The sequence below is a fragment of the Physella acuta genome, unplaced genomic scaffold (genome assembly GCF_028476545.2).
Source record: "Physella acuta isolate Inbredline_101_S28 unplaced genomic scaffold, ASM2847654v3 ptg000148l, whole genome shotgun sequence".
NCBI classification, from domain to species: domain Eukaryota; kingdom Metazoa; phylum Mollusca; class Gastropoda; family Physidae; genus Physella; species Physella acuta.
Genome location: NW_026731667.1, coordinates 676,898 through 697,500, shown reverse-complemented (window position 1 = coordinate 697,500; position 20,603 = coordinate 676,898). Strand labels below are relative to the sequence as shown.

Sequence of the window (20,603 nt, the reverse complement as noted above, 5' to 3'; positions counted from 1 at the left end):
TGTGATGACATGTACACTGTCATGTGCTGACATGTCCACTGTCATGTGATGACATGTACACTGTCATGTGATGACATGTACACTGTCATGTGATGTAAGCTGAGATTGTCCATGAATGAAGCCAGTGTTGACTGTTCCAGACCTTGACCCAGATGGCCCACAGTGTGGACGTGGCCGTGAGGGAGCCGCTGGACATGAAAGATCTGATGGAACCAGGGCTGAGGATCCAGGTCCTGCTGGCTCAGTCCCAGGCTGGCATGTGGAGGCGCAATGGCTACAGTCTGCAGAATCAGGTACTTGCTGCTAGTACATCAACTGTGCTGTAATGGCTACAGTCTGCAGAATCAGGTACTTGCTGCTAGTACATCAACTGTGCTGTAATGGCTACAGTCTGCAGAATCAGGTACTTGCTGCCAGAATATGTGCTAGCACATCAACTGTGCTGTAATGGCTGCAGAATCAGGTACTTGCTGCTAGTACATCAACTGTGCTGTAATGGCTACAGTCTGCAGAATCAGGTACTTGCTGCTAGTACATCAACTGTGCTGTAATGGCTACAGTCTGCAGAATCAGGTACTTGCTGCTAGTACATCAACTGTGCTGTAATGGCTACAGTCTGCAGAATCAGGTACTTGCTGCCAGAATATGTGCTAGCACATCAACTGTGCTGTAATGGCTGCAGAATCAGGTACTTGCTGCTAGTACATCAACTGTGCTGTAATGGCTACAGTCTGCAGAATCAGGTACTTGCTGCCAGAATATGTGCTAGCACATCAACTGTGCTGTAATGGCTACAGCCTGCAGAATCAGGTACTTGCTGCTAGTACATCAACTGTGCTGTAATGGCTGCAGAATCAGGTACTTGCTGCTAGTACATCAACTGTGCTGCAATGGCTACAGCCTGCAGAATCAGGTACTTGCTGCTAGCACATCAACTGTGCTGTAATGGCTGCAGAATCAGGTACTTTCTGCTAGCACATCAACTGTGCTGTAATGGCTACAGTCTGCAGAATCAGGTACTTGCTGCCAGTACATCAACTGTGCTGTAATGGCTGCAGAATCAGGTACTTGCTGCCAGAATATGTGCTAGCACATCAACTGTGCTGTAATGGCTACAGTCTGCAGAATCAGGTACTTGCTGCTAGTACATCAACTGCTGTAATGGCTGCAGAATCAGGTACTTGCTGCCAGTACATCAACTGTGCTGTAATGGCTACAGTCTGCAGAATCAGGTACTTGCTGCTAGTACATCAACTGTGCTGTAATGGCTACAGTCTGCAGAATCAGGTACTTGCTGCCAGAATATGTGCTAGCACATCAACTGCTGTAATGGCTGCAGAATCAGGTACTTGCTGCTAGTACATCAACTGTGCTGTAATGTTAACAAACAGTTGATGAGTCTATACTAGTACATCAACTGTGCTGTAATGTTAACAAACAGTTGATGAGTCTATGCTAGTACATGAAGTGTAATGTTAACAAAAAGTGGATGAGTCTATGCTAGTATATGAAGTGTATTGTAATGTTAACAAACAGTTGATGAGTCTATGCTAGTACATGAAGTGTAATGTTAACAAAAAGTTTATGAGTCTATGCTAGTACATGAAGTATAATGTTAACAAACAGTTGATGAGTCTATGCTAGTACATGAAGTGTAATGTTAACAAACAGTTGATGAGTCTATGCTAGTACATGAAGTGTAATGTTAACAAAAAGGTGATGAGTCTATGCTAGTACATGAAGTGTAATGTTAACAAAAAGTTAACTTGTGCAGGTGTTCTTCTACTCCAACCTGCGCTGTAGACAAGAGATGTATGACCGGGACATTACAATGCTGCAGGTAAGGAACATCAGCTGATCCTTTTCTTCTTTGTCTACCTCAGTTGCTGGGTGGGGGTCAGGGCCTTGCTGTATCCATGTGGATCACATTCTGTGGGGGTCAGGGCCTTGCTGTATCCAGGTGGATCACATTCTGTGGGGGTCAGGGCCTTGCTGTATCCAGGTGGATCACATTCTGTGGGGGTCAGGGCCTTGCTGTATCCAGGTGGATCACATTCTGTGGGGGTCAGGGCCTTGCTGTATCCAGGTGGATCACATTCTGTGGGGGTCAGGGCCTTGCTGTATCCATGTGGATCACATTCTGTGGGGGTCAGGGCCTTGCTGTATCCATGTGGATCACATTCTGTGGGGGTCAGGGCCTTGCTGTATCTAGGTGGATCACATTCTGTGGGGGTCAGGGCCTTGCTGTATCCAGGTGGATCACATTCTGTGGGGGTCAGGGCCTTGCTGTATCCAGGTGGATCACTTTCTGTGGGGGTCAGGGCCTTGCTGTATCCAGGTGGATCACATTCTGTGGGGGTCAGGACCTTGCTGTATCCAGGTGGATCACATTCTGTGGGGGTCAGGGCCTTGCTGTATCCAGGTGGATCACATTCTGTGGGGGTCAGGGCCTTGCTGTATCCTGGTGGATCACATTCTGTGGGGGTCAGGACCTTGCTGTATCCAGGTGGATCACATTCTGTGGGGGTCAGGACCTTGCTGTATCCAGGTGGATCACATTCTGTGGGGGTCAGGACCTTGCTGTATCCAGGTGGATCACATTCTGTGGGGGTCAGGGCCTTGCTGTATCTAGGTGGATCACATTCTGTGGGGGTCAGGGCCTTGCTGTATCCAGGTGGATCACATTCTGTGGGGGTCAGGGCCTTGCTGTATCCAGGTGGATCACATTCTGTGGGGGTCAGGACCTTGCTGTATCCTGGTGGATCACATTCTGTGGGGGTCAGGGCCTTGCTGTATCCAGGTGGATCACATTCTGTGGGGGGTCAGGGCCTTGCTGTATCCAGGTGGATCACATTCTGTGGGGGTCAGGGCCTTGCTGTATCCAGGTGGATCACATTCTGTGGGGGTCAGGGCCTTGCTGTATCCAGGTGGATCACATTCTGTGGGGGTCAGGGCCTTGCTGTATCCAGGTGGATCACATTCTGTGGGGGTCAGGGCCTTGCTGTATCCAGGTGGATCACATTCTGTGGGGGTCAGACCAGCATGGGGTAAGGGGCGGGGTGAGATGCGATGATGGTGTAATGGGTGGGGTGAGGTACCAGGATGTTGTATGGGGTGTGGAGAGGTACTGGTGTCTCAGGCTCTGCCTCCATTGACTATAACACATGTCTCAGGCTCCGCCTCCATTGACTAACACAGGTGTCTCAGGCTCCGCCTCCATTGACTAACACAGGTGTCTCAGGCTCCGCCTCCATTGACTATAACACATGTGTCTCAGGCTCCGCTTCCATTGACTATAACACAGGTGTCTCAGGCTCCGCCTCCATTGACTATAACACAGGTGTCTCAGGCTCTGCCTCCATTGACTATAACACAGGTGTCTCAGGCTCCGCCTCCATTGACTATAACACAGGTGTCTCAGGCTCTGCCTCCATTGACTATAACACAGGTGTCTCAGGCTCCGCCTCCATTGACTATAACACAGGTGTCTCAGGCTCCGCCTCCATTGACTATAACACAGGTGTCTCAGGCTCCGCCTCCATTGACTATAACACAGGTGTCTCAGGCTCCACCTCCATTGACTATAACACATGTCTCAGGCTCCGCCTCCATTGACTATAACACAGGTGTCTCAGGCTCCGCCTTCATTGACTATAACACAGGTGTCTCAGGCTCCGCCTCCATGGACTAACACAGGTGTCTTAGGCTCCGCCTCCATTGACTATAACACAGGTGTCTCAGGCTCCGCCTCCATTGACTATAACACAGGTGTCTCAGGCTCCGCCTCCATTGACTAACACAGGTGTCTTAGGCTCCGCTTCCATTGACTATAACATAGGTGTCTCAGGCTCTTCCACCATTGACTATAACACGTGTCTCAGGCTCCGCCTCCATTGACTATAACACATGTGTCTTAGGCTCTGCCTCCATTGACTATAACACAGGTGTCTCAGGCTCCACCTCCATTGACTATAACACATGTCTCAGGCTCCGCCTCCATTGACTATAACACAGGTGTCTCAGGCTCCGCCTTCATTGACTATAACACAGGTGTCTCAGGCTCCGCCTCCATTGACTATAACACAGGTGTCTCAGGCTCCGCCTCCATTGACTATAACACAGGTGTCTCAGGCTCCACCTCCATTGACTATAACACATGTGTCTCAGGCTCCGCCTCCATTGACTAACACAGGTGTCTCAGGCTCCGCCTCCATTGACTATAACACATGTGTCTCAGGCTCCGCCTCCATTGACTATAACACAGGTGTCTCAGGCTCCGCCTCCATTGACTATAACACAGGTGTCTCAGGCTCCGCCTTCATTCTGGTTTAGCCTACAGTGAGAGTCAGCTCTAATGGCCTGTATTGGTTTGTTTCAGATAGCTGCATCCTTGATGCCTGGGGATGAGTTCTTGCTTCAGCTTCTCAACAAATTCAACCTATTAAATTGGGCAAAGTAAATGTTATAAATGTTTAGTTAAGTAAAAAGTATGATAAAGTTTTGTGTGTGTGTTTAAAGTCCAAATACTGTAATGTGATGACATTTAACAATTGGATGTTTTTGAATGATTGGTTTTGTTCCTGTGTAGAATGGAGTATGATATTCCTGGTGGCCAAGAAGATTCAGTGCGGCAGACAGTAACACTAGCAGAGGAGTTCCTCAGCCTACTTATTATTGTCATGGGTGAGTCAAGTCCTTGTAGTTACTGTCAGTGATGACCTTGAAACTGGTTGTCCCTGTGGAATGTGACCTTGAAACTGGTCCCTGTGAATAATGACCTTGAAACTGGTTGTCACTGTGAAAGGTGTACTTGAAACTGGTTGTCACTGTGAATGGTGACCTTAAAACTGGTTGTCACTGTGAATAATGACCTTGAAACTGTCACTGTGAATGGTGACCTTAAAACTGGTTGTCACTGTGAATAATGACCTTGAAACTGTCACTGTGAATGGTGACCTTAAAACTGGTTGTCACTGTGAATAATGACCTTGAAACTGTCACTGTGAATGGTGACATTAAAACTGGTTGTCACTGTGAATGGTGACCTTGAAACTGGTTGTCCCTGTGGAATGTGACCTTGAAACTGGTCCCTGTGAATAATGACCTTGAAACTGGTTGTCACTGTGAAAGGTGTACTTGAAACTGGTTGTCACTGTGAATGGTGACCTTAAAACTGGTTGTCACTGTGAATAATGACCTTGAAACTGTCACTGTGAATGGTGACCTTAAAACTGGTTGTCACTGTGAATAATGACCTTGAAACTGTCACTGTGAATGGTGACATTAAAACTGGTTGTCACTGTGAATAATGAAACTGGTTGTTCACCAGAGGAGCGCTACACCCCAGGAGTAGGGATGGTGACAAAGAAGGACAGCATCAAAAGGGAGGTCATCCACCTGCTTTGTCTGGCCCCAATGGCTCACAGCAAGCTGACAAAGTCTTTAAATGAAGATGTGAGTAAACACAGCTTCCACCATACCTTACCTGTAAAGTTTGGGTTCAAATCTCGCTAGAGACCAGTATGTTTAGCCTATACCGCTGATAATGTTTTATTACAGATCAACCATGAGACAGGACTGGATGGTGTCATCAATGAAATATCTACATTTAAGTAAGCATCCATTTTGTTAGCTAATGCTGTTGGTAACCTGGACTATAAGACACCATGTCAGTTACTTTAGTAGAGTTGTGAACGAGCCAAAGCAGTGAGGTCCTAGCTAAATGTTGTCCTGTTGTTTGATCTGACAGGAGCCCTCAGAATGGAGGCAATGGCAAGTTTGAGTTGAAGCCAGAGTTGTACAAAGAATATTCCCCTTACTTCTACCACTACTACAAAGCTGAACAAGCCAAGGTAAGATGCTTGTTGTTTCAACCTGTTTACCATCATAGGCTTCAAACTGTGCAGTTACCATCACAGGCTTCAAACTGTGCAGTTACCATCATAGGCTTCAAACTGTGCAGTTACCATCATAGGCTTCAAACTGTGCAGTTACCATCACAGGCTTCAAACTGTGCAGTTACCATCATAGGCTTCAAACTGTGCAGTTACCATCACAGGCTTTAAACTGTGCAGTTACCATCACAGGCTTCAAACTGTGCAGTTACCATCATAGGCTTCAAACTGTGCAGTTACCATCACAGGCTTTAAACTGTGCAGTTACCATCACAGGCTTTAAACTGTGCAGTTACCATCACAGGCTTCAAACTGTGCAGTTACCATCATTCATGAGTTTTGGATTTCATTCACTTTTTATAACCTTTTATTTAGTTAAAAATGTTTGTGGCAAATTTTGAAGCACAGTTTCGACCCACTTATAATGCAGATACGTTCTTCTTTGATAACAATGCATGAATATCTAATCTAATTAGATAATTATCTAATTAGATAGACAATTAGAAATTTAAAAAAAAAATTAATTTAGAAAAAAAGGGGAGATAACAGAACTTGAAGGGGTTACAGTTGATAAGAATGAATTGTTTGTCACAGATGGTGTTAAGAGGGGCACATAGCTGTCTTTTAGAGAGCTATTGATTGGGTTTTAAAGCTATTATTTATAGTTGTAGGTGGTGTCATTTCATTAAGAACAAATTACTTAAAAGGTGAAAAGAGCTTTTGAAGGCTCTTGAAATTTGAAATAAACTTACTTTTTCCTTAAGCATTAGTAGCTCTTGAAATTTTAAGTAAACTTGCTTTCCTTAAGCATTTGTAGCTCTTATATATTTTGGCAACCAATGCATTATTAAAGAAAGCAAGTTGTTTTATTTTAAGTGCATTTCAAAGTTTATTATTATACTAGTTTTTTTCAAATGAGTTTGATTTTTATTTTCAGTCAGAAGAAGTTCAGCGCCAGAGAAAAAAACAGAATGAGGAAGATTTAGGTCTGTTGTAAACATTTGGTTGTCTGTCTAGTTTTGTGTGTCACCAAGCTCTTGTGTCACTAGTCTCTTGTGTCACTAGACTCTTATGTCACCTTGTATCACTAGACTCTTGTATCACTAGACTCTTTGTCACCAGACTATGGTGTCACCAGACTCTTGTGTCACCAGGCTCTAGTGTCACCAGACTCTTGTCTCACCTTGTGTCACCATGCTCTTGTCACCAGGCTCTAGTGTCACCAGACTCTTGTCTCACCTTGTGTCACCATGCTCTTGTGTCACTAGACTCTTTGTCACCAGACTATGGTGTCACCAGACTCTTGTGTCACCAGACTATTGTGTCACCAGACTATTGTGTCACCAGACTAGTGTCACTAGACTCTTGTGTCACTAGATTCTTGTGTCACCTTGTGTCACCAGACTATTGTGTCACTAGACTCTTGTGTCACTAGACTCTTATGTCACCTTGTGTCACTAGACTCTTGTGTCACCTTGTGTCACTAGACTCTTGTGTCACCTTGTGTCACTAGACTCTTGTGTCACCTTGTGTCACTAGACTCTTGTGTCACCTTGTGTCACTAGACTCTTGTGTCACCAGGCTAGTAAAACTAGAAGGTGAATATAAATTTTGCCCCCACAGCGCTCCCCCCTCCAGTACCACCAGCATTCACCAAACAGTTTGAGGCAGCTTTGAATGTCCTACACTGTGATGTCATGATACACCTACTCTCCATTGTACTCAGGAGGACTGCTGCACCTAGGTCAAGGTCATGGTCTGAGGCACAGTTTGATAGGGTAGGTTGCAAAATCCAGTCCCCCCCCCCTGCCCAGACATCTCTACTGTGACCCCCCCCCCCCCTGTCCAGACATCTCGACTGTGACCCCCACTTGTCCATACTTCTCTACTGTGACCCCCCCCCCCCCTGTCCAGACATCTCTACTGTGACCCCCCCCCCCTGTCCAGACATCTCTACTGTGACCCCCCCCCCTGTCCAGACATCTCTACTGTGACCCCCACTTGTCCAGACATCTCTACTGTGACCCCCACTTGTCCAGACATCTCTACTGTGACCCCCCCCCCCCCTGTCCAGACATCTCTACTGTGACCCCCACTTGTCCAGACATCTCTACTGTGACCCCCACTTGTCCAGACATCCCTACTGTGACCCCCACTTGTCCAGACATCTCTACTGTGACCCCCACTTGTCCAGACATCTCTACTGTGACCCCCACTTGTCCAGACATCTCTACTGTGACCCCCACTTGTCCAGACATCTCTACTGTGACCCCCACTTGTCCAGACATCTCTACTGTGACCCCCACTTGTCCAGACATCCCTACTGTGACCCCCACTTGTCCAGACATCTCTACTGTGACCCCCACTTGTCCAGACATCTCTACTGTGACCCCCACTTGTCCAGACATCTCTACTGTGACCCCCCCTGTCCAGACATCTCTACTGTGACCCCCACTTGTCCAGACATCTCTACTGTGACCCCCACTTGTCCAGACATCTCTACTGTGACCCCCACTTGTCCAGACATCTCTACTGTGACCCCCACTTGTCCAGACATCTCTACTGTGACCCCCACTTGTCCAGACATCTCTACTGTGACCCCCACTTGTCCAGACATCTCTACTGTGACCCCCACTTGTCCAGACATCTCTACTGTGACCCCCACTTGTCCAGACATCCCTACTGTGACCCCCACTTGTCCAGACATCTCTACTGTGACCCCCACTTGTCCAGACATCTCTACTGTGACCCCCACTTGTCCAGACATCTCTACTGTGACCCCCACTTGTCCAGACATCCCTACTGTGACCCCCACTTGTCCAGACATCTCTACTGTGACCCCCACTTGTCCAGACATCTCTACTGTGACCCCCGCTTGTCCAGACATCCCTACTGTGACCCCCACTTGTCCAGACATCTCTACTGTGACCCCCACTTGTCCAGACATCTCTACTGTGACCCCCACTTGTCCAGACATCTCTACTGTGACCCCCACTTGTCCAGACATCCCTACTGTGACCCCCACTTGTCCAGACATCTCTACTGTGACCCCCACTTGTCCAGACATCTCTACTGTGACCCCCCCTGTCCAGACATCTCTACTGTGACCCCCACTTGTCCAGACATCTCTACTGTGACCCCCACTTGTCCAGACATCTCTACTGTGACCCCCCCCTGTCCAGACATCTCTACTGTGACCCCCACTTGTCCAGACATCTCTACTGTGACCCCCACTTGTCCAGACATCTCTACTGTGACCCCCACTTGTCCAGACATCTCTACTGTGACCCCCACTTGTCCAGACATCTCTACTGTGACCCCCACTTGTCCAGACATCTCTACTGTGACCCCCACTTGTCCAGACATCTCTACTGTGACCCCCCCTGTCCAGACATCTCTACTGTGACCCCCACTTGTCCAGACATCTCTACTGTGACCCCCACTTGTCCAGACATCCCTACTGTGACCCCCACTTGTCCAGACATCTCTACTGTGACCCCCACTTGTCCAGACATCTCTACTGTGACCCCCACTTGTCCAGACATCTCTACTGTGACCCCCACTTGTCCAGACATCCCTACTGTGACCCCCACTTGTCCAGACATCTCTACTGTGACCCCCACTTGTCCAGACATCTCTACTGTGACCCCCCCTGTCCAGACATCTCTACTGTGACCCCCACTTGTCCAGACATCTCTACTGTGACCCCCACTTGTCCAGACATCTCTACTGTGACCCCCACTTGTCCAGACATCTCTACTGTGACCCCCACTTGTCCAGACATCTCTACTGTGACCCCCACTTGTCCAGACATCTCTACTGTGACCCCCCCTGTCCAGACATCTCTACTGTGACCCCCACTTGTCCAGACATCTCTACTGTGACCCCCACTTGTCCAGACATCCCTACTGTGACCCCCACTTGTCCAGACATCTCTACTGTGACCCCCACTTGTCCAGACATCTCTACTGTGACCCCCACTTGTCCAGACATCTCTACTGTGACCCCCACTTGTCCAGACATCTCTACTGTGACCCCCACTTGTCCAGACATCTCTACTGTGACCCCCACTTGTCCAGACATCTCTACTGTGACCCCCACTTGTCCAGACATCCCTACTGTGACCCCCACTTGTCCAGACATCTCTACTGTGACCCCCACTTGTCCAGACATCTCTACTGTGACCCCCGCTTGTCCAGACATCCCTACTGTGACCCCCACTTGTCCAGACATCTCTACTGTGACCCCCACTTGTCCAGACATCTCTACTGTGACCCCCACTTGTCCAGACATCTCTACTGTGACCCCCACTTGTCCAGACATCCCTACTGTGACCCCCACTTGTCCAGACATCTCTACTGTGACCCCCACTTGTCCAGACATCTCTACTGTGACCCCCCCTGTCCAGACATCTCTACTGTGACCCCCACTTGTCCAGACATCTCTACTGTGACCCCCACTTGTCCAGACATCTCTACTGTGACCCCCACTTGTCCAGACATCTCTACTGTGACCCCCCCCCCCCCACTTGTCCAGACATCTCTACTGTGACCCCCACTTGTCCAGACATCTCTACTGTGACCCCCACTTGTCCACAGGTTCTGTTCATCATTGGACTGGCCCTCCATGAGCAGATCCGTGCCATAGAAGTGGGTAACAAGTCTTTCATCTTCCTGTCTAAAGCTATGAGGAGTCCCAACATGCCTGAGCACACAGGTCAGTACACTGGGGTCTGGGGGTCTGAGTCTGTTGGCACCAGTGGGGGTAGTGGGCACCACAGGAGGTTGGGGGCACCTCAGGGGTGTTGGGGGCACCAGAGGAGGTTGGGGTACCACAGAAGGTTGTGATTGATGTTGTAGTTGAGGAGCATTATAGGTTCTATCATGATTAACTAGCAACAAGGGGTCTAGAGGCAACTTTAGGTGTCTTGTGGCAACTTTAGGGGTCTAGTGGCAACTTTAGGGGTCTAGTGGCAACTTTAGGTGTCTAGTGGCAACTCTAGTGGTCTAGTGGCAACTTTAGGTGTCTAGTGGCAACTTTAGGGGTCTAGTGGCAACTTTAGGGGTCTAGTGGCAACTTTAGGTGTCTAGTGGCAACTCTAGTGGTCTAGTGGCAACTTTAGGTGTCTAGTGGCAACTTTAGGGGTCTAGTGGCAACTTTAGGGGTCTAGTGGCAACTTTAGGTGTCTAGTGGCAACTTTAGGGGTCTAGTGGCAACTTTAGGGGTCTAGTGGCAACTTTAGGTGTCTAGTGGCAACTCTAGTGGTCTAGTGGCAACTCTAGTGGTCTAGTGGCAACTCTAGGGGTCTAGTGGCAACTTAAGTTGTGTCTAGTGGCAACTTTAGGGGTCTAGTGGCAACTTTAGGGGTCTAGTGGCAACTTTAGGGGTCTAGTGGCAACTTTAGGGGTCTAGTGGCAACTTTAGGGGTCTAATGGCAACTTTAGGGGTCTAGAGGCAACTTTAGGGGTCTAGTGGCAACTTTGGATTTGATTTATATTAACGTTGATACTCGGCCTCCACAGAAAGCATATTAACTTTGTTGCAAAATCTTGTGCACAGCCCAAACATTAGCACTCAGGAGTCCAAAGACCTCCTAGCCTGGGTCTTAAGAGTAAGTATCTTTTTACTCCTTTAGACCTACAGTCTTATTTAACTTTTAAATAATTGACTTCATTTGAATAATAATCAAATTGGATTAAACCTAGTTCTATTTTTTCATTAAAAATAATCCATTAAGCAAAGAATTAACATTTGTGCATAGTTTATCACCTGGTAAGATCACTAATTTTAACCAGGTCTTATTTCACTGTCCAGTACCTCAAGTTTTATAATGTCTGACCTAGAGTTTAACCAGGTCTGATCTAGAGTTTAACCAGGTCTGATCTAGAGTTTAACCAGGTCTGATCTAGAGTTTAACCAGGTCTGACCTAGAGTTTAACCAGGTCTGACCTAGAGTTTAACCAGGTCTGATCTAGAATTTAACCAGGTCTGACCTAGAGTTTAACCAGGTCTGATCTAGAGTTTAACCAGGTCTGACCTAGAGTTTAACCATGTCTGACCTAGAGTTTAACAAGGTCTGAGCTAGAGTTTAACCAGGTCTGAGCTAGAGTTTAACCAGGTCTGAGCTAGAGTTTAACAAGGTCTGAGCTAGAGTTTAACCAGGTCTGAGCTAGAGTTTAACCAGGTCTGACCTAGAGTTTAACCAGGTCTGATCTAGAGTTTAACCAGGTCTGAGCTAGAGTTTAACCAGGTCTGAGCTAGAGTTTAACAAGGTCTGAGCTAGAGTTTAACCAGGTCTGATCTAGAGTTTAACCAGGTCTGACCTAGAGTTAAACCAGGTCTGACCTAGAGTTTAACCAGGTCTGACCTAGAGTTTAACCAGGTCTGACCTAGAGTTTAACCAGGTCTGAGCTTGAGTTTAACCAGGTCTGATCTAGAGTTTAACCAGGTCTGAGCTAGAGTTTAACCAGGTCTGACCTAGAGTTTAACCAAGTCTGACCTAGAGTTTAACCAGGTCTGACCTAGAGTTTAACCAGGTCTGACCTAGAGTTTAACCATGTCTGACCTAGAGTTTAACCAGGTCTGAGCTAGAGTTTAACCAGGTCTGATCTAGAGTTTAACCAGGTCTGATCTGACTGTCCAGAAATTTGCCGAGGCCCTGAAGATCCTGGATGAACCTGTGGCCAAAGAACATGCTGAGAGCATCGCCAGGTGTACAGACCTGCGCTCTGATGGGGACAGGAAAAAAAGGACTGCTGTGGCTGCTAAGAGAAGGGCCAAAATCATGGCCCAAATGGCAAAAATGCAGAGAGATTTCATTGCAGAAAATGCTGAGCTGTTTGAAAACACAAGCACTGAGGTCAGTCCGTAGGGGGGTTGTCTTTTTAATATAGCAATCTTATTGTCTTCTGTATATCAGCTACTAGTATGTCTTGTGTAGGTCAGTGACCTGTATGTCTTGTGTAGGTCAGTGACCTGTATGTCTTGTGTAGGTCAGTGACCTGTATGTCTTGTGTAGGTCAGTGACCTGTATGTCTTCTGTAGGTCAGTGACCTGTATGTCTTGTGTAGGTCAGTGACCAGTATGTCTTGTGTAGGTCAGTGACCAGTATGTCTTGTGTAGGTCTGTGACCAGTATGTCTTGTGTAGGTCAGTGACCAGTAGGTCAGTGACCAGTATGTCTTGTGTAGGTCAGTGACCTGTATGTCTTGTGTAGGTCAGTGACCAGTATGTCTTGTGTAGGTCAGTGACCAGTATGTCTTGTGTAGGTCAGTGACCAGTATGTCTTGTGTAGGTCAGTGACCTGTATGTCTTGTGTAGGTCAGTGACCAGTAGGTCAGTTTCCAGTATGTCTTGTGTAGGTCAGTGACCAGTATGTCTTGTGTAGGTCAGTGACCAGTATGTCTTGTGTAGGTCAGTGACCAGTAGGTCAGTGACCTGTATGTCTTGTGTAGGTCAGTGACCTGTATGTCTTGTGTAGGTCAGTGACCTGTATGTCTTGTGTAGGTCAGTGACCAGTATGTCTTGTGTAGGTCAGTGACCTGTATGTCTTGTGTAGGTCAGTGACCTGTATGTCTTGTGTAGGTCAGTGACCTGTATGTCTTGTGTAGGTCAGTGACCAGTATGTCTTGTGTAGGTCAGTGACCAGTATGTCTTGTGTAGGTCAGTGACCTGTATGTCTTGTGTAGGTCAGTGACCTGTATGTCTTGTGTAGGTCAGTGACCTGTATGTCTTGTGTAGGTCAGTGACCAGTATGTCTTGTGTAGGTCAGTGACATGTATGTCTTGTGTAGGTCAGTGACCTGTATGTCTTGTGTAGGTCAGTGACCTGTATGTCTTGTGTAGGTCAGTGACCAGTATGTCTTGTGTAGGTCAGTGACCAGTAGGTCTGTGACCAGTATGTCTTGTGTAGGCGAGTGACCTGTATGTCTTGTGTAGGTCAGTGACCTGTATGTCTTGTGTAGGTCAGTGACCAGTATGTCTTGTGTAGGTCAGTGACCAGTATGTTGTGTAGGTCAGTGACCAGTAGGTCTGTGACCAGTATGTCTTGTGTAGGTCAGTGACCTGTATGTCTTGTGTAGGTCAGTGACCTGTATGTCTTGTGTAGGTCAGTGACCAGTATGTCTTATAAAGGTCAGTGACCTGTAAGTCTTATGCAGGTGATTGACCAGCCTAGTGAGGTGGACATGATGGAGGTACCATCAGGGGATGAAGTATTTGTTGCCCTTGGACCCAATCAGACAGGTGTGAAGATGGTTGGACCCATCCAAGTCACCTGTATACTGTGTCAAGAGGAGCAGCGCATCTCATCATCAGGGCGTGCCATGGTGCTCTCAGCATTTGTTCAACAGTCAGTATCTCTGTCTCCTCAGTCATTGTGTTGACTTGTTTGATTTAGGACTGACAGATGTGTTGTCATTCATTGTGTTGACTTGTTTGATTTAGGACTGACAGTTGTGTTGTCATTCATTGTGTTGACTTGTTTGATTTAGGACTGACAGTTGTGTTGTCATTCATTGTGTTAACTTGTCTGATTTAGGACTGACAGTTGTGTTGTCATTCATTGTGTTGACTTGTTTGATATAGGACTGACAGTTGTGTTGTCATTCATTGTGTTGACTTGTTTGATTTAGGACTCACAGTTGTGTTGTCATTCATTGTGTTGACTTGTTTGATTTAGGACTGACAGTTGTGTTGTCATTCATTATGTTGACTTGTTTGATTTAGGACTGACAGCTGTGACAGGTTTTCTAGAGCTGTTTTTTCTTGATCCCCCTAGGTCAACAGTTCTAAGTCAAAATAGAAAGCTGAGTCCAGCATCTGAGCTGGACCCACTTTTTCCCCCCGCGGACTTGAGCAAGGGCACCCACACCAGCTCATGTGGTCATGTGATGCACCATGAATGTTGGCAGGGGTGAGTACAACTAGCACTAGGAAAAACTAGGTCAGAGAGCACACACCAGCTCATGTGGTCATGTGATGCACCATGAATGTTGGCAGGGGTGAGTACAACTAGCACTAGGAAAAACTAGGTCAGAGAGCACACACCAGCTCATGTGGTCATGTGATGCACCATGAATGTTGGCAGGGATGAGTACAACTAGCACTAGGAAAAACTAGGTCAGAGAGCACACACCAGATTATGTGATGCACCATGAATGTTTGCAGGGGTGAGTACAACTAGCACTAGGAAAAACTAGGTCAGAGAGCACACACCAGCAACAGTTAACCCTTTACAGCCCAGGGTACACTCAAGTAATTTTTACCAACCCAAGAGGAAATGTCTGATCTTTCACTGCCTTACTGTACTGAATGATAATGTGATAGAGGAATGGTCAACCCCCACTTTCACTTTATAATTCAAGTAAAAGTTTGGATCATTTGATGACATTCTTTTTGTGTGGACCTTCTTTTTCTCTGGACCTTCTTATAGTTTGTCAATTCCATTAAAGATTGATCAGATTTAATATAGTAAGTCCATTGTTGATACTTTTGGCAATAACTAACAATGGTCTGAAATGTAACATGGGCATCATTGAGAGCAATCAATGCTTTTGGTACTGAGAGAATGATTACATTTTTTTTAAACAATTGGCTCAAGGCTAATGAACATAAATCATAGCATTCATTTTACATGAATGATTTTTACAAATTAGCTTTCTTCATTATAACAGGAAAAGTGAGCATGTTTGACAAAAAGCTGGTCTTGTTATTTCTTCAGGTTTTTCACAAATATTGTCAATCGAGAACGGCGACGTCCAATGAGGTTTCGCCACAGTTACAGTTATGATATAGACAAGATGGAGTACCTGTGTCCACTGTGTGAAGGCTTAAGCAATACAGTCATCCCCATTGTCCCTCCACTACCTACACTTGTTAATGAGGGGTAGGTAATCACACTAGTATAGCTGACTTGTATCACACTAGCAGTAGTATACCTATAGCTAACTTGTATTACACTAGCAGTAGTGTAGCTATACCTATAGCTGACTTGTATTACACTAGCAGTAAAAGTATAGATAACTTGTATCAGACTAGTGGTAGTATAGCTAACTTGTATCATACTAGTAGTATCATAGCTGACTTGTATCATGCTAGCAGTAAAAGTATAGCTAACTTGTATCACACTAGTGGTAGTAGAGCTAACTTGTATCATACTAGTAGTATCATAGCTGACTTGTATCATGCTAGCAGTAATGGTGACTCCTAGCAAACTAATCCAGGGGAATTAGACAGAAAACAGTATAGAGAGAGAAAAAATGCTAGCATAACAAATTTTTTCACTCTGCTAATGTGTTGACCCTAGGGAGAAAAAGACGCTGGAACTTCGCTATGATGACTGGTTAGATGGGATACTCAAGACTGTGGTCAACAGCATCAAGCAGGCAGAAGATAAAGAGTCACAAGGTCAGTAACCCCATCATGGCAGCTCTGCTTGACTGTCTACTAGCTCTCTACTTCAATAAGCTACACTAGACTGTCTCCTAGGTCTCTACTTCAATAAGCTACACTAGACTCTCTACTTCAATAAGCTACACTAGACTGTCTCCTAGGTCTCTACTTCAATAAGCTACACTAGACTGTCTCCTAGCTCTCTACTTCAATAAGCTACACTAGACTGTCTCCTCTACTTCAATAAGCTACACTAGACTGTCTACTAGGTCTCTACTTCAATAAGCTACACTAGACTGTCTCCTCTACTTCAATAAGCTACACTAGACTGTCTACTTCAATAAGCTACACTAGACTGTCTCCTAGCTCTCTACTTCAATAAGCTACACTAGACTGTCTCCTAGCTCTCTACTTCAATAAGCTACACTAGACTGTCTCCTCTACTTCAATAAGCTACACTAGACTGTCTACTAGGTCTCTACTTCAATAAGCTACACTAGACTGTCTCCTAGCTCTCTACTTCAATAAGCTACACTAGACTGTCTCCTCTACTTCAATAAGCTACACTAGACTGTCTCCTAGGTCTCTACTTCAATAAGCTACACTAGACTGTCTACTTCAATAAGCTACACTAGACTGTCTACTTCAATAAGCTACACTAGACTGTCTCCTCTACTTCAATAAGCTACACTAGACTGTCTACTTCAATAAGCTACACTAGACTGTCTCCTCTACTTCAATAAGCTACACTAGACTGTCTACTTCAATAAGCTACACTAGACTGTCTCCTAGCTCTCTACTTCAATAAGCTACACTAGACTGTCTCCTAGCTCTCTACTTCAATAAGCTACACTAGACTGTCTCCTCTACTTCAATAAGCTACACTAGACTGTCTCCTAGGTCTCTACTTCAATAAGCTACACTAGACTGTCTACTTCAATAAGCTACACTAGACTGTCTACTTCAATAAGCTACACTAGACTGTCTCCTCTACTTCAATAAGCTACACTAGACTGTCTACTTCAATAAGCTACACTAGACTGTCTCCTCTACTTCAATAAGCTACACTAGACTGTCTACTTCAATAAGCTACACTAGACTGTCTACTTCAATAAGCTACACTAGACTGTCTCCTCTACTTCAATAAGCTACACTAGACTGTCTACTTCAATAAGCTACACTAGACTGTCTACTTCAATAAGCTACACTAGACTGTCTCCTCTACTTCAATAAGCTACACTAGACTGTCTACTTCAATAAGCTACACTAGACTGTCTCCTCTACTTCAATAAGCTACACTAGACTGTCTACTAGGTCTCTACTTCAATAAGCTACACTAGACTGTCTACTTCAATAAGCTACACTAGACTGTCTACTTCAATAAGCTACACTAGACTGTCTCCTCTACTTCAATAAGCTACACTAGACTGTCTACTAGGTCTCTACTTCAATAAGCTACACTAGACTGTCTACTTCAATAAGCTACACTAGACTGTCTACTTCAATAAGCTACACTAGACTGTCTCCTCTACTTCAATAAGCTACACTAGACTGTCTCCTCTACTTCAATAAGCTACACTAGACTGTCTACTTCAATAAGCTACACTAGACTGTCTCCTCTACTTCAATAAGCTACACTAGACTGTCTACTTCAATAAGCTACACTAGACTGTCTCCTAGCTCTCTACTTCAATAAGCTACACTAGACTGTCTCCTAGCTCTCTACTTCAATAAGCTACACTAGACTGTCTCCTCTACTTCAATAAGCTACACTAGACTGTCTCCTAGCTCTCTACTTCAATAAGCTACACTAGACTGTCTCCTCTACTTCAATAAGCTACACTAGACTGTCTCCTCTACTTCAATAAGCTTCACTAGACTGTCTCCTCTACTTCAATAAGCTACACTAGACTGTCTCCTCTACTTCAATAAGCTACACTAGACTGTCTACTAGGTCTCTACTTCAATAAGCTACACTAGACTGTCTACTAGGTCTCTACTTCAATAAGCTACACTAGACTGTCTACTTCAATAAGCTACACTAGACTGTCTCCTCTACTTCAATAAGCTACACTAGACTGTCTACTTCAATAAGCTACACTAGACTGTCTACTAGGTCTCTACTTCAATAAGCTACACTAGACTGTCTCCTCTACTTCAATAAGCTACACTAGACTGTCTACTTCAATAAGATACACTAGACTGTCTCCTAGCTCTCTACTTCAATAAGCTACACTAGACTCTCTACTTCAATAAGCTACACTAGACTGTCTCCTAGCTCTCTACTTCAATAAGCTACACTAGACTCTCTACTTCAATAAGCTACACTAGACTCTCTACTTCAATAAGCTACACTAGACTGTCTCCTAGCTCTCTACTTCAATAAGCTACACTAGACTGTCTACTTCAATAAGCTACACTAGACTGTCTACTTCAATAAGCTACACTAGACTGTCTACTTCAATAAGCTACACTAGACTGTCTACTTCAATAAGCTACACTAGACTGTCTACTCTACTTCAATAAGCTACACTAGACTGTCTCCTAGCTCTCTACTTCAATAAGCTACACTAGTCTGTCTCCTCTACTTCAATAAGCTACACTAGACTGTCTACTTCAATAAGCTACACTAGACTCTACTCTACTTCAATAAGCTACACTAGACTGTCTACTTCAATAAGCTACACTAGACTGTCTACTTCAATAAGCTACACTAGACTGTCTACTCTACTTCAATAAGCTACACTAGACTGTCTACTTCAATAAGCTACACTAGACTCTCTACTTCAATAAGCTACACTAGACTGTCTACTCTACTTCAATAAGCTACACTAGACTGTCTACTTCAATAAGCTACACTAGACTGTCTACTTCAATAAGCTACACTAGACTGTCTACTTCAATAAGCTACACTAGACTGTCTCCTAGCTCTCTACTTCAATAAGCTACACTAGACTGTCTACTCTACTTCAATAAGCTACACTAGACTGTCTCCTCTACTTCAATAAGCTACACTACACTGTCTACTTCAATAAGCTACACTAGACTGTCTACTTCAATAAGCTACACTAGACTGTCTACTCTACCTCAATAAGCTACACTAGACTGTCTCCTAGCTCTCTACTTCAATAAGCTACACTAGACTGTCTACTTCAATAAGCTACACTAGACTGTCTCCTCTACTTCAATAAGCTACACTAGACTGTCTACTTCAATAAGCTACACTAGACTGTCTCCTCTACTTCAATAAGCTACACTAGACTGTCTACTTCAATAAGCTACACTAGACTGTCTCCTAGCTCTCTACTTCAATAAGCTACACTAGACTCTCTACTTCAATAAGCTACACTAGACTCTCTACTTCAATAAGCTACACTAGACTGTCTCCTAGCTCTCTACTTCAATAAGCTACACTAGACTGTCTACTTCAATAAGCTACACTAGACTGTCTACTTCAATAAGCTACACTAGACTGTCTACTTCAATAAGCTACACTAGACTCTCTACTTCAATAAGCTACACTAGACTGTCTACTTCAATAAGCTACACTAGACTCTCTACTTCAATAAGCTACACTAGACTCTCTACTTCAATAAGCTACACTAGACTGTCTACTCTACTTCAATAAGCTACACTAGACTGTCTCCTCTACTTCAATAAGCTACACTAGACTGTCTACTTCAATAAGCTACACTAGACTGTCTCCTCTACTTCAATAAGCTACACTAGACTGTCTCCTAGCTCTCTACTTCAATAAGCTACACTAGACTGTCTACTCTACTTCAATAAGCTACACTAGACTGTCTCCTCTACTTCAATAAGCTACACTAGACTGTCTCCTCTACTTCAATAAGCTACACTAGACTGTCTACTTCAATAAGCTACACTAGACTGTCTCCTCTACTTCAATAAGCTACACTAGACTGTCTACTAGGTCTCTACTTCAATAAGCTACACTAGACTGTCTACTTCAATAAGCTACACTAGACTGTCTACTCTACTTCAATAAGCTACACTAGACTGTCTCCTAGCTCTCTACTTCAATAAGCTACACTAGACTGTCTACTTCAATAAGCTACACTAGACTGTCTACTTCAATAAGCTACACTAGACTGTCTACTCTACTTCAATAAGCTACACTAGACTGTCTCCTAGCTCTCTACTTCAATAAGCTACACTAGTCTGTCTCCTCTACTTCAATAAGCTACACTAGACTGTCTCCTAGGTCTCTACTTCAATAAGCTACACTAGACTCTCTACTTCAATAAGCTACACTAGACTGTCTCCTCTACTTCAATAAGCTACACTAGACTGTCTAC

The 20,603-nt window shown here is 45.0% G+C and overlaps 1 protein-coding gene across 8 annotated transcripts in view; it reads left to right on the top strand.

Moving 5' to 3' along the window:
• Positions 1 to 20,603, top strand: part of LOC131935566 (E3 ubiquitin-protein ligase UBR2) — a 74,826-nt gene that overhangs the window by 30,356 nt on the left and 23,867 nt on the right. For all 8 annotated transcript variants that reach the window (XR_009385951.1, XR_009385950.1, XM_059292041.1 and 5 more), the window contains 16 exons: positions 141 to 293; positions 1,775 to 1,840; positions 4,379 to 4,455; positions 4,589 to 4,683; positions 5,330 to 5,454; positions 5,560 to 5,612; positions 5,750 to 5,852; positions 6,832 to 6,880; positions 7,518 to 7,672; positions 10,493 to 10,610; positions 11,417 to 11,505; positions 12,538 to 12,753; positions 14,052 to 14,242; positions 14,672 to 14,806; positions 15,614 to 15,778; positions 16,199 to 16,299. Coding sequence is in view for 6 of the 8 variants with exons in the window: in XM_059292041.1 (XP_059148024.1) it covers positions 141 to 293; positions 1,775 to 1,840; positions 4,379 to 4,455; positions 4,589 to 4,683; positions 5,330 to 5,454; positions 5,560 to 5,612; positions 5,750 to 5,852; positions 6,832 to 6,880; positions 7,518 to 7,672; positions 10,493 to 10,610; positions 11,417 to 11,505; positions 12,538 to 12,753; positions 14,052 to 14,242; positions 14,672 to 14,806; positions 15,614 to 15,778; positions 16,199 to 16,299 (1,891 nt within the window). In the remaining 2 variants the exon portion in view is untranslated. The remainder of the gene's footprint in view (positions 1 to 140; positions 294 to 1,774; positions 1,841 to 4,378; positions 4,456 to 4,588; positions 4,684 to 5,329; positions 5,455 to 5,559; positions 5,613 to 5,749; positions 5,853 to 6,831; positions 6,881 to 7,517; positions 7,673 to 10,492; positions 10,611 to 11,416; positions 11,506 to 12,537; positions 12,754 to 14,051; positions 14,243 to 14,671; positions 14,807 to 15,613; positions 15,779 to 16,198; positions 16,300 to 20,603) is intronic.